Below are 13,193 nucleotides of genomic sequence, written 5' to 3' on the forward strand. Positions count from 1 at the left end.
ATCAAATTTTCTCCAAAAAAATTATAAGACTCACAAATTGCCGATATTGTGTACCTTTGATTTCATTCAATTCTGTACTATCCATTTCATCTCTATTCTTATTCCATTTTTATATACACTTTCATCTCTATATTCTCACATACACATACTCATTCAATCTACAATCACATAAAAGAATAAAAAAGTTATTTTCAGTTAGGTTTGTTGGTATTTCTAGTTCTTTCTTCTTGTTATTGTTTGCTGGTGAGGTTGATTTAATTGGGATTTTCAAATTTTGAATTGGCCGGGTTAACAAGATTGTGAATTATTTTTCTGGTTTTGGGCCCATAAAAAAAATAATAAAAAAAAACCCGAACCCGCATGAACCTGTCCTGATCCGCACTACCCAAGGCCCAGGGGGTTGATCATTCACTATGCGAGTTACAGATCTTGATTTTCAAACCCGTTTATTGCGGAGCGAGTTGTGTGAAACATGCAAATCCGACCCAATTCAGCCCGCACCCACCCCTAATTCCTAGGCATCCCTGCTTGGATTCTGTACTTGGTTCAAATTCGCGTTTGATACCATATAAAGCAAATTTAGGTTTCTGTTTTCCTTGTGAGTGGACTTGGAAGAGGAGGTACGTTATACATGTCACGGAAAAAATATATCAAAATTTCTACAAGATAACTGGAAATTTCAATTAATAAAAACTTTAATGAACTTCAAAAAAATAAAAAATAAAAAATCGAATAAAGGTCTAAAATTTATTTGCTTTTTGAGAGCATGCTATATATTTAAATCATTCGTAAAATCTTTCGAATCATTTTTTAAAACATCCAACAAATCCCTACTCCTAAAAAATAAAAAAGGTACGGATAAAAAATTCTTAAGCATTAATTAATGTCAGACTTATTTTTCAAAAATGGAATTCTATAATAAACATTATATTAAATGATGAATTCGAATTCCAAACTATATCCTTAATAGAAATATGTGTGTGTTTTGATTGCCAATTCATGCTATAATTTTTTTTTATAATACAGGTTAGGAGAGAGAGAAGAACCACCATTTCAAACTTGAGGAAAGACTTGACCGTCAACTTGGCCATCAGAAGTTCAGAACGTGGGAGTAGGGACAGCCAACTCGTTTTCTCTCCTTTCGATGAATCAGAACATTGAATCAGGAGGAGCTAAAAGTAGTTCTGCAGGGTAATTATCTCATGTAGGTAGAGGATGATACACATGCACTCTTCATCTCCCTTCATCCTCTCTTTATAATAAAAAAATTGGTTTGAAGGAAAAAGTTGTCTCTGATGTGACATTAGAATCAATTTTTTTAAGGAAAAAAAGGAGACAAAGGAAGGATGAGTGGTGCATTTCTAGCATTTCTCCACGTAGGTAGCACCCTACCACCCTGGTGAGTTTGGTGTGTGAACAACCACTCCTTTTCCTCAAGTGGGGTCATGATTAGACTCAAGCCAATTTGGCTTCACTCTCCAGCCGGTTCAATAGATTGATGGATGGAGTATTTTTTTTTTTTAATAAAAAAAAAAAAGGAAAAACAAAGAGTGATGAAAAACAAAACGTTTGATATAACGTGCCTTTTCATTCTTTATCATTATCTTTTGCAATTTTATATTGGAAATTTGGAACTCCACACCTGTTAAGAAAAATGAAAGTAAAGTCGATATTACAGCGGGCATATCAATATAGATTAATAAGACTACTATCATATCCGGTGAACGTGACCAACGTCTTTAAATAACATGTAGATTTTTTTAACATTTAAACCGTTCAAATTTATTATCTTTTCATTTATTACTTTAGAAATCCTCAATTGTGCTTTATGTTTCAATTAGAAAGTAAAATTTGGAATAATTGCTTGTTTCAACTACACATCATAAATTTTATTCTTGGAATACCAGTATTTATTTTAGTGTAGCAACCCCCATTCTTTGATAGGGAAAATTTTATACTTAGCCTAGATAAATAGGCTAAAAGCAAGTGCAAGTCCGTTTTTAAGATAGAAATACAAAAAAAAAAAAAAAAATGAATTACATCATAGCTTATAAATAAAAATATTGTATTAATTTTAAGACTTCATATTGAAAGATAGGGATAGCTCTGTTAAAAAAAAGAAAAAAAGAAAGATAGGGAAAAAGAAAGATAGGGATAGCTTAATGGCATTATTGTCGGTTGTGTAATTGTAGGTGTTTAGAGGAGAAAAAAAAAAAAAAAGAGGAAGAAAGAAGTGGAAGTATGTGCTGGACACAACGATCGAAAGTCATTTTTAAAGCAGGTCCAAGTCTTTGAATGCTTTTTTGCAATTGAATGTGTCGTCACAAGTCGGTGACAATGAACAAAGAAGAAAAATTAAATTAAGTTTTTGACACAACTGTAATTTGATAAGAATACTATATAAAATTATAAGATTTATATTTAAGTTAAAGAAATTGATGAGTTAACCTATTTAGTGATACGTTTATAAACAAGTCAATCTGTGAATTTGATACTATTCAAAATTATGGGGTCAAGTTTAAGTTAAAGGAGTTAATAAGTTGACGAGTAGGTTAATCGGGTTGTTCAAACCAGATATAATTATTTGATTTGTTAACCCTAAGTTTATTTGGTTTTTTTTTTTAAAAGAAAAATAAAAATAAAAAGTTATTATTTATTGAAAAATATAAAGAGAATGGGAGAATATGAGGAGATGATCGAAGTTTATTATTATTATTATTATTATTTTTGTTTTGTAGCATACGTTGAAGAAATGAGATAATCGGGTGTTTTGGTTTTATTTTATTTTCTTCTTCTAAATTGATGTGTCAAGCTCTCGTTGAAAAGGCAAAAAAAAAATCATAGTTTCTACCGCAACCTGATTGAAGATATACCCTGCGGGGTACCTTTAGGAAAGTTTCCATGAAGCTTCTTAACCTTCTTCCCAAGCCCCCTTATTATTAACTTTTCTAGCAAAAGACAAAAATGGCCAGATAAATTCGAGAAGGCAAGACGGTCATTTTTTACCCCATCAATCAAAATGCACTGTGACAAACGCGTTTTCTATTCTTTTGATGATGCAAAGAAGCATCCAAAGTGGTTCTGCAACGCAATTATGTAGAGACGATTGGACACTTCTCCTGCTCCACCACATTATCAGCAAAAAACAAAATTCTGGCAACACACTGCTGTATCGATTAACTGCTTCTTCAAGCCAATTATCTCTACGAGGTACAAGTGAGAGGATCGGACGTCTTCTTCCATGGCCTTCCAAGGAGTCTCTTCCTCGTCTTCTTCCACCGTTGGATGGACGCACAAAGTATTCTTGAGTTTTAGAGGCGAAGATACCCGCCTCAATTTTACTGCCCATCTATACCGGAATTTGCTTTATAAGGGAATAAACACGTTTATAGATGATGAGGAGCTAAGAAGGGGAGAGGAAATTTCTCCAGCACTTCTCAAAGCCATTGAACAGTCGAGGATTTCAATCGTTGTGTTCTCTCAAACCTATGCATCATCCAGATGGTGCTTGGATGAGCTACTGAAAATCCTTGAGTGTAAAGAAACAAAGGGACAAATTGTTCTACCAGTGTTTTACAAGGTGGACCCATCGGATGTACGACATCAAAAGAAGAGTTTTGAAGAAGCATTTGCTAAACATGAAGAAAGGTTTAAGGATGACATCAAACTGCAGAGGTGGAAGGCAGCCCTAACACAAGTCGCCAATTTGTCCGGGTGGCATTTAGAGAATAACAGGTATTTCTTATCAGTTCGTTCATTCGATATAGATTTTGCTTTTTTTCTGATTCCAATTACGTACATACATATATCTTTTTTTTTTCAAAAAAAAAAAAAACATATCTATATATATATATATATATATATATATATATTCGACTCATAATTAGATGTTTCTAATATTTTGTATTTGGTAGGAATGAAGCTGATTTTATTGACAATATCGTTCAGAATGTCTCAAGAATCGTAAGTCGCACATACTTATTCGTTGCCAAGCATCCAGTTGGAATAAAGTCTCGTGTACAGTGGATCAATTCACTTTTAAGTATTGAGATGAAAGATAGATCATTTATGGTAGGGATCTTAGGAGCCGGCGGAATTGGTAAGACAAGTATTGCCAAAGATATCTTCAACTCGATTGCTTATCAGTTTGAAGGTAGTTGTTTTCTTTCGAACGTTAGAGAAACTACTTGTCTCATACTACAAAATAATCTTCTTTCGGAAATCCTAGGATGTAACATGGAGGTTCACAGTGTTGATCGAGGAGTTATGGTAATAAAGGATAGGCTTTGCTCTATAAGGGTACTCCTTATTCTTGATGATGTGGATCACTTGTACCAATTGCGTATGTTGGCCGGAGAAGTTGATTGGTTTGGTTTAGGAAGTAGGATCATCATAACGACCAGAGACAGGAAAGTATTGACTGACCACGAAGTAGATGATGATCTAATATATGAGGTGAAGGAATTGGACTTCAAGGAGGCTCTTGCGCTCTTTCGTTGGAATGCTTTCAGAGATGACGAACCTACTGATGATTTTCTGGAACTAATGAAAGGTGCAATAAGTTATGTTGGGGGCCTTCCGCTAGCTTTGGAAGTACTAGGTTCATATCTGTATTCTATAAAAGATATAAATCGATGGAAAAGTGCATTGAATAAGTACAAAAGCATTCCTCACCAAGATATCCTAGGAAGACTTAGAATAAGTTATGATGGACTGCATGAAAATGAGAGGAAGATTTTTCTTGACATTGCATGTATTTTCTTACATTTTATATCTTTTCGCTCCTGGGAAGATGATATTAAAAAGCTAGATAGTTCTGATTACTCCTCAGTTGATGGTATCGGTGTGCTTAAAGAGAGGTCTCTCATAACCCGTGGTTGGAACAGAATTGAAATGCACAACTTATTGCGCGACATGGGTAGAGAAATTGTTCGACAAGAATCACCTGAAGACCCTAGCAAACGCAGTAGGTTATGGTTTCATGAAGATGTTCGTCGTGTCCTTGAGAATAATGCGGTAAGAAGAGACTTTTAATTTTATATTTGTTTCTTTTTCACTTGTAAACATGCTAAAAAAAATATTGACTTTTTTTCTTTGTAAAAAAATGAAGAAGAATTATACACCCATACACAAATATATCTGCAGATATAATATATAGTACATATATTTATATACAAGTATATAAAAAATAAGCAAAATTATTGTAATTAAGATAATTAAAATCGTTGTACACAATTGTCCTTTATTCTATTTCAAAGGTCCGCATAGTCTTTTAATAGATAAGAATAATTGGTAAAAATAAAAAATAAGAAAGTCAAATATTTGACCTTCCGAACATGAGGATCACTCTGGAACATTATAATAGATAAAAATAAAATTACCTATTTTAAAAATATAAAAAGGAAAAGAAACATTAAAAGACAGATAGATGGAATGTAAGTTTTTTTTTCCTTTTTACAAAGTATTTTATATATGCATATAGATACAAGCTATAATTCTAGAAAGTGCTAAAATTTAGAGAACTCGGAAACTTCGGATTGTAGATGGACGGTTTGGTGTTTTGTATTGTACTTGCAAAAAAAAAAAAATTGTAGAGAAGTTTATATATGATTTAATTTGCTGGCGTGTACTGGTTCATTGCCTTACTAGGGAACAAACAAAATTCAAGGCATATTGGTAGATTTTCCTCCAGGAGACAAGGTGCACTTGAGTTCCGAGGCCTTCAAGAACATGGAAATGCTTAGAGTGCTTATAGTTAAATTTAACAAATACTTTCATGGAGGATGCGTTCCTAGTGAACCTACTTTATGCTTTTCGAGAGGAGGACCTACTTTTCTTCCCGAGGAGTTAATAATGTTGGTCTGGCCTAAGTATCCTTTAGAATCTTTTCCATCCAATTTTCAAGGAAAGAAGCTCGTTATTTTAAGAATGCGGGTGAGCGCCCTCAAGAGCTTGAAAGGAGTTGAGGTACAATTACTGTTTTTGGAAAATTATGTCACCATCCTATCGTGATTCTGCCTTTTTGTTTTGGTTTGAATTTTTTGGACATTGAGACTTTTTCCAATTTAATGAATTTTATTTTTGTATTTTGGAAATTTGTGAATAGAGACCTCAATTAGTGTTTTTTGTCAAATAGATAAACATAAATGGTGTTAAAATACATTTATGCCTCTAGCTTTTTTTTTTTTTTTTTTAATTTAAAAAGTGGTTGGTTGTGGTTAGCTGACAACACCGTACCCATCCATCACCGGTCTTTGTGCCACAAGCCTAACTATTGCCACATGCCACGACTAGGGCTGGATGCCACAATCACATGCCCTAGCTAGGGCTAGGTGCTTTCACCGAACCACAACCAAATTCACTTTTATTTTATTTTTTTTGTATGAGTGGAATAAATGTATTTTTGTATTATTTTTGCTTACTATTTAATGAAAACACTTTGGAGGTCTCGATTTACAAATTAGCACTAGTCTAAAATTCAACAAACTGGAAACTAGGTTTCAATGCCAAAAAGTGCGAAAGCATGAGCGGGTTGAGTCATAATTTCCCTTGATTTTAAAATCTTTTCCTTTAAATTATGTTGTAAATTTCTTTTGAACTAATTTATTTCCTATTCTGTTTTGACAGAATTTTCGAAGCATGAGAATTATGGATTTCTCTTACTGTCAATTCTTAGAAATGATCCCTGATGTTTCAAATATTTCAAATTTAGAGGAGTTGAATCTTGAAGCGTGTACAAATTTAGTTGAGGTTCATCAATCTGTTGGATTTCTTGATAAGCTAGTTAAGTTGAATCTTAACATTTGCTATAACCTTAACAGTTTTCCAAGACGCCTCCGGTTGAGATCTCTAGAATACTTGGGACTTTCTTTTTGCTCAAAGCTTAACCACTTTCCAGAAATTGAATGTGAGATGGAGCGTTTGAGACACATCTTCCTAACAACTCGTATAAAAGAACTGCCTTCATCCTTCCGGTTTGCTAGTTCACTGAAAACTTTAAATCTAGTAGAAAGCATAAACCTTACGAATCTTTCAAGTCGCATTTATCAGTTGGAACATTTAGAGTCTCTTAATCTCAACAGTTGTTTTAAACTGGTTAAGTTTCCTGAGAAGATGGGGGACAACAAACAATCCATGCCTTCTATTGTATCTAAAAAGGAATCGGAAATTTCACCATGTCTAGAATTGCCTCCATTGCCACCTCCTACAAACTCAAGTGTTTCTAATGATGGTTCTTCTTCGGTAGTTTTTCCGGCACTAATAACATTGAATCTGAGAAATTGTGTCCTATCAGAATCAAATATCTTTAAGATATTTAACTGCTCCTCCACATTGGAAGAATTAGATCTATCTGGGAGTGATATTGTTACCATTCCTGCGTGCATCAAAAGATTTGTTTGCTTGGAGACACTCAACTTGCATAATTGCAAGAAACTTAGAGAAATTTCAGCACTTACACCAAATAATTTCCGTCTGAATGCAACGGGGTGCACGTCATTGGAAACATTTTTCGAAGAATCACAAATATCACAAGTATTTAATACATGGTGCTTACCGAAGCTTGTACGGGTTGAAACAGTATTTTCGGCACCAAGCCCTATGGGCAGCGGTATAGAACCAGAGGGATCTCCATCTTCTGTCAATAACATAACTCCAGATCGCAAAGCTCATGTTGGTGTTGATGCTTCTACTGCAACCTATCAGAATGTGCAAGCTCTGCAAACACCTCAGCCATGGAGGGTACGTAACTTCTTTCCTTGATGGATTAAAATTTCTTGATTCTGTATCACTAAATTTTTGTCATATTTGTGTAACAGGAATCTTTTGGCTTTAACATTTGGATTTCGGGAAATGAGATTCCACATTGGTTCAACTATCGTGAAGATGTTTCAATTAGTAATTCTGATAAGTATGAAATAGATATTGATGTGCCTGTAGACGTGGATGGGGAGATCACAGGAATTGCCTTCGCGGTTGCTGTTGTTGGAACAGAGGAATATAAATGTAATGGTGATCTCAATATTTATTTTGGTGTCATCCGTGGTGGTGTAAAAATCTATAATGGCAACATTAATCGAACGCTTGTGAAGGACACAGATCATGTTTTTATGCATTTCCATGGTCCAACATTTTTTAAGCATAATGATCGTCTGCGAGTTCAGTTTCATTTAGAGGAAGCTTCAAATTCAAGGTTTATTAAAAACTGGGGATTCCATCTGATACGTAGGTATGAAGAGAAGAAGATAGATTTAATAGATGATATTCAAGTTACTAAGAGACCTCGTGTTGAAGATGGAAACTTGGAATCCAATTGGTACCAACACCAAAAGAGGCATTCTTCAACCTTGGGCAGTAGATTTTCAAATGCAGAGGATATGCAACCGGGTGAATCTTAACTACACCAATACTTTGGTTATAATAATATAAGTGTTTCAATTGGGCTTACCATTGACCTAACTATTTTAGACTTCAATTCTATAATTAAAGGGTTGACTTTTATTATTGATTCTTTGGTACGAGAAATGATTATTCCATTAAAAAAAATGAATAGCTTTTATTAGGAATGGAAGATGGTAGAATGTAATAGCGTCAGTGTTGTAGTATATATATATGATAGGATCCAATACTTGGAATAGCCATTCACATTGCTCATGAAGGAATGAATTCCTTCAAGGCTATTTCATTTCACATTCTTCCATTTTCAATACAAACTATTCATTTAAAATGGATAGTATCCATTTCATTAGGATCCTATTCCATGTACCAAACATAACCTTATATTCTCTTCCTCTTTTATATAGAAAAACCAAAAGACAAAGGTTAAACAAATAACAATTAAGACATTAAATGAATCCTAAACTCTAGCACCTATTTCACCCCACTTTGGTCTTTCGTCAAGCTTTTATATTTGTGTTTTTAATATCTTAAATGCAAGACAAAACCTAGAAAATTAAAAGTTAAAAGCAAACTTTAGAAAACTTTAGAGAGTGCATATTTTTAGCATAGTAGAGAGGCACTAAGTGACTTGTTGCAATTTTCGGGGATGACTTGGTTTATTAGCAAACGAGGTAAGTAGCTTAATTAACTAATGGAATTTCTGGAAAATTATTTATACTTTTGTTAAGTATCATTTTGAGAACCTTGTGTATGAATTAAATTCTTTATGAATATATTGTCGGATTTTTCTTTTACTTGTTACAAAAATTGATATGCACTTGGTTAATACATTGCTTTGTATTTTTGGGGGAATTGTTTGATTTTTATTTTGAGGATTGGATATTATCGAAGTTTAATGAGAATATAATTTATCAATATTCTTGATGGATTTTTAAATTTAAAGTTAAACATGTGAGTATTTCGTAAATATATCCTTGGTCTGCATGTGATAATTGATGTGTCTTTGTGGCATATTTTCGGTAGCATAACTGATGTCTTTGTGGCATAATAGTGATTACCTTATCATGTACGTAACCTTGGATAAATGCTTAAAAAATTATTATTTTATAAGGATTTTGTTTGCTCACAGTAATTTGGAATATGAAACATTATTTTGTTTAAAATTTCAATTCCTGCAACCCCATTATCTATGCTATGCTACTTATTAGGTTTAGCTCATCCTTATTTCTTTTAAATTTTTCAGAATGAGCAGGTGGTCTCTCGAGTTAAGATACTCAAGTAGCTGCTTGTGGGAGAAAGTTTCTGGAGTCTAATTAGAAGTGCGAGATTTTGTATTTTGAGACTTTTGAGTTTATAAGTTCTAAATATGTTGGACCCTGATTATGTTGCTGGATGAATATATCTTAGAGACAAATTCAAAATTTTTGATTTATTGTATTTACCAGTTTAGAGTATTTTAATATATGAGGAAGAGTTTTTACTAATAAGTTTTGTTGGGTTATTATTGTTGGAATCGAGCACAACTTATATAAATAATCAATTTAATTACATTGATGTGCAGAAATAATATCAGAAATATATGGGTGGTTTCCTCAAGAAAACATTGCTCTTCACTCAAGTATAATACATGCTTAGCAATCTAGTGAGTCGTACCATTTAAATTACGACTATTATGATTAACCTGCCAATTTTGCAAACCTTTCAGTATACCTTGAATGTCCTTAATGAGATGGCCATATTTACTCGTATTTTTCTCTTCTTTTTTCAGCTCTTCCACTATTTGGAGAGCATCACGTTCTAGAAATACTTTATAGAACCCCAATTCACTATTGAATTGGTTGTCCTTAACGCCACCATGGCTTCTGCAATATCTGGTGCAATGATGTAATCTTTTAGCTCTAACAGTGTGGCCAGCTCTTCGCCCATTTATCTCTAATAATAACACTAATACTCATCTTCATTTTATTTCTATTGATAGGAGCATCCCAATTGACATTGTCAAAACCTTCTAGAGAAGCTTTCCAACGAATCTCCAAATTCTCTGCCAATTTGTCTGAATATTTTCTAGAATTAACATCTCGAAAAGCAACCAGTGAGTCATATGCATTACTTACCAATGTAGTGTAAGGGCTAACCGTTTTCCCATAGACCCCTGCATTCCATTATAGCCTCAAATTTCTTGCCAAACTCCTATTAGCTCCCTGTTGTCCATATCCGCATGCCGTTGGAGCTCCTTAACAATAAACATAAACTCTTCATTTGCAATACAATGTTTTTGAATCTTACTACCACACATACTCCATATGTCTTTTGCAGTTTTGGTGGGTTTTATATAGTCTTAATTGACGTTTATAAATGTTTTGGTGGTATTTACGGTGATATAAATTGCCTATCATATTGTTATTAAAAGAGATAAGGTCTTTCGTTGTAAGCTCTCTGAAGAAGGTCATATAGATCTATGTGGTTTTATTCCTCAGCTAGTAAGACTAAGAGACGTGTTGTGGGTTAAACATCGGATAACTAAATTCTCGAGGCATTACAAGCGTGGGGTTCTATCTAAACCACTATGCTTGAGTCCCAGAGATGCTTAAACTTGAATGGTACCTCTAAATAAATATTGTGATTGCCCTTAGGGACTTTGACAAAAACATTTAAAGGAGATTCGTATTGTTAAACTTGATGGGTTTCAAATCAAGGTGAAGATTTGTTGACGTATAATGACCTTTTCATTAATTAAGTGTGTTGGCCCTACGAGAATTTGTGTCCTATCTAATTTGGTTTTCCTTCTCCAAGTTGGAGAGTGAAAATTGTGATCAACTTTAACTCTTATAAAAAGGACTTGTTTCTTCTTGGTTTTCGAAGAGTTCGTGACAAGAGAGAAAAAGGAGAGGGTTGTGCGATAAGAGTAAAAGAAGAGAGAGGCACTGCTTAGTGCTTATTCGTTGGATTTTGGGATCACACAAGAAATACATATGTGTATTGTTGGAGGCGCCGCAACAAAAGAGTCGACCGAGAGTGACCATGAAATATTGAGAGGAAAAAAGAGATACCAACTGCCATTTATTTCTAATAAAAGTGAAGTTTGTATTCTTGTTTTTTCTTTTTAATTTGTTTTTTCATTTGAGGAATATATAATTTCTATTGTGTGATAGTGAAATTTAGGTGTATTGGAGCTTTAGATTGATGGTGATTCTCAATCTCTTATTGTTATTATGTATGATTTGTAGTATATTTTTATATATGACATGTATAAAAATTAAAATCAAAAGAAGAGCATAAGTTTGATCTTACTAGTTAAACAATTAGAGGCAGAGGGTTCTACAATTTAGGAGAGTTTCAATAAATCTTTCTGAGACCATGCTAACTATGATTTGTGTACGTAATTAAGACCAAATAATCATTATTCCCAATTTTAATAACCACTCATAATCCAAGCTTTAACAAACTGAAATATATGTTGGTGTTTGTATTCAAAATACCGATTAAAAGGATATAAATTAACCCACTCTTAAAATTGCTCTTTTAGTGGACTATCTATTTGTCTTCCTAACATGTCAGAAACGTTTCAAACCATTTTCTCCCATTTTTCCTAAACTTTAATCTTTTTTTCCACCAACCAAAAACTTCACAGAGAAGTCGAAGGTGGAGTGAGGCCGGTTTCGGTGTCGTCGACGGCGTGTTTCTGGCCGGACTTTCTTGGTTTTTCTCTAATTTTCGAAGCCAGATCTACGCATGTCCGTTGACTCCTGGTGGACACGCGCTACCTAGCCGAGGTCCCTGCCGTGTTCCGCCCTGGGTGCTGGAAGTTGCGGTCGTGCGGGTCCTCGGAGCTCGGCGCGTGGCCCTCACGCGCCAGGGCGTCTTTGTTTTCTATCTGCACGTGCAGGCCACGCTCCGCACTTTCTGGCCGTGCTTGGCAGCGTCTGGGGTCTCCGGCGTTGGATCTACGGCCGGGTGCGTCCGGATGCGGCGCGTGTCCTACACGCGCCGTCACTCCGGTGAAGCAGCCTCCCTTATCCACTGCTGGCGACTTATTTAGGGTTTTCTGCCTTTGTGTTGTATTTTCTCTTATTTCTATGTATAGTTTGCCTTTGTGTGCCTCAAGTTTTACTAGAATTTTTTAGTTAGGGGCTTTATTGTAATTCTAGTGAAATTTGTGATTCTGCTATGCAGCTGTTTTTAAGCTAGATCCTTCTGGCTTAGAGTGTGAGGGGTCTGTCCCTCATTTCTCATCATGTACACCTTCGGGCTGTTTTATCTATAGGTAGCACATGCTATTCCGTTCAAAAAAAATTAAAAAAAATAAAACCATTTCGAAACTTTTCTGTCAACAAAGAAAAGAAAACCTAAACAAAATCGCCTACTCATTCGGTTGTTCTACCGAATTCTTCATAAACAACCCAAAAAAATGGATACCCATTTTGTTATCTACAAAAACCCTTCACAAAACAACCCCAAATCAAAATACTCATTCGGTTTTCTTAAGAAAAAAAACTCCAAAACAAACTAAAAAAATGGAAATCAAAGCCTTACCCAAAAATGGATTTCTACTCGTTTGGGTACCGAGAAAACGCCAGAAATAAGCTCCTTGGCTTCACCGGGGTCGGGCCGTTACCCACCGGTTCCGGCGCCGTCGTCCGCCCCAAACATTGGCTAGACCACCGCACATCTCCCTCAAGTTCTTTCTGATTCTCTCCATCTCTCTCGGTTTCTCTCTCTCTCTCTCTCGTTCTGGTCGGATGGAAGAAAGGAAAGAAACGAAATAAAGAAGAAGAAGAAAGGACGGGAGAAATGAA

The 13,193-nt window shown here is 34.7% G+C and overlaps 1 protein-coding gene and 1 long non-coding RNA gene across 4 annotated transcripts; one reads left to right on the forward strand and one right to left on the reverse strand.

The window, feature by feature from the left end:
* Window positions 1-3,053: 3,053 nt before the first annotated feature.
* LOC133867001 (TMV resistance protein N-like) lies at window positions 3,054-9,984 on the forward strand. 3 transcript variants are annotated; one of them, XM_062303676.1, is made up of 6 exons: window positions 3,054-3,735; window positions 3,915-5,016; window positions 5,650-5,967; window positions 6,628-7,740; window positions 7,818-8,004; window positions 9,959-9,984. In XM_062303676.1, coding segments are annotated over exons 1-6 (3,216 nt in total). In that variant the 5' UTR covers window positions 3,054-3,241; the 3' UTR covers window positions 9,961-9,984. The 3 variants fall into 3 exon arrangements, with proteins under 3 accessions (XP_062159660.1, XP_062159657.1, XP_062159658.1); XM_062303673.1 differs by lacking the exon at window positions 9,959-9,984 and having other exon boundaries at window positions 7,818-8,499; XM_062303674.1 differs by lacking the exon at window positions 9,959-9,984 and having other exon boundaries at window positions 5,650-5,934; window positions 7,818-8,499.
* LOC133867004 (uncharacterized) lies at window positions 9,921-13,193 on the reverse strand. The gene is made up of 3 exons (XR_009899967.1): window positions 12,931-13,193; window positions 10,533-10,630; window positions 9,921-10,438 (listed from the first exon to the last, which is right to left on the reverse strand). It is a non-coding gene; the product is annotated as an uncharacterized LOC133867004 (long non-coding RNA).

Source organism: Alnus glutinosa, chromosome 4 (assembly GCF_958979055.1).
Source record: "Alnus glutinosa chromosome 4, dhAlnGlut1.1, whole genome shotgun sequence".
Classification (NCBI taxonomy): domain Eukaryota; kingdom Viridiplantae; phylum Streptophyta; class Magnoliopsida; order Fagales; family Betulaceae; genus Alnus; species Alnus glutinosa.

Excerpts from the sequence above, each read along its gene's own strand:
- LOC133867001 (XM_062303673.1), top strand. The coding sequence starts at position 3,242 with ATGGCCTTCCAAGGAGTCTCTTCCTCGTCTTCTTCCACCGTTGGATGG. Across the intron at positions 5,017-5,649 it reads GTGTCCTTGAGAATAATGCG|GGAACAAACAAAATTCAAGG; the intron begins GTAAGAAGAGAC and ends TTGCCTTACTAG. Across the intron at positions 7,741-7,817 it reads AAACACCTCAGCCATGGAGG|GAATCTTTTGGCTTTAACAT; the intron begins GTACGTAACTTC and ends TTTGTGTAACAG.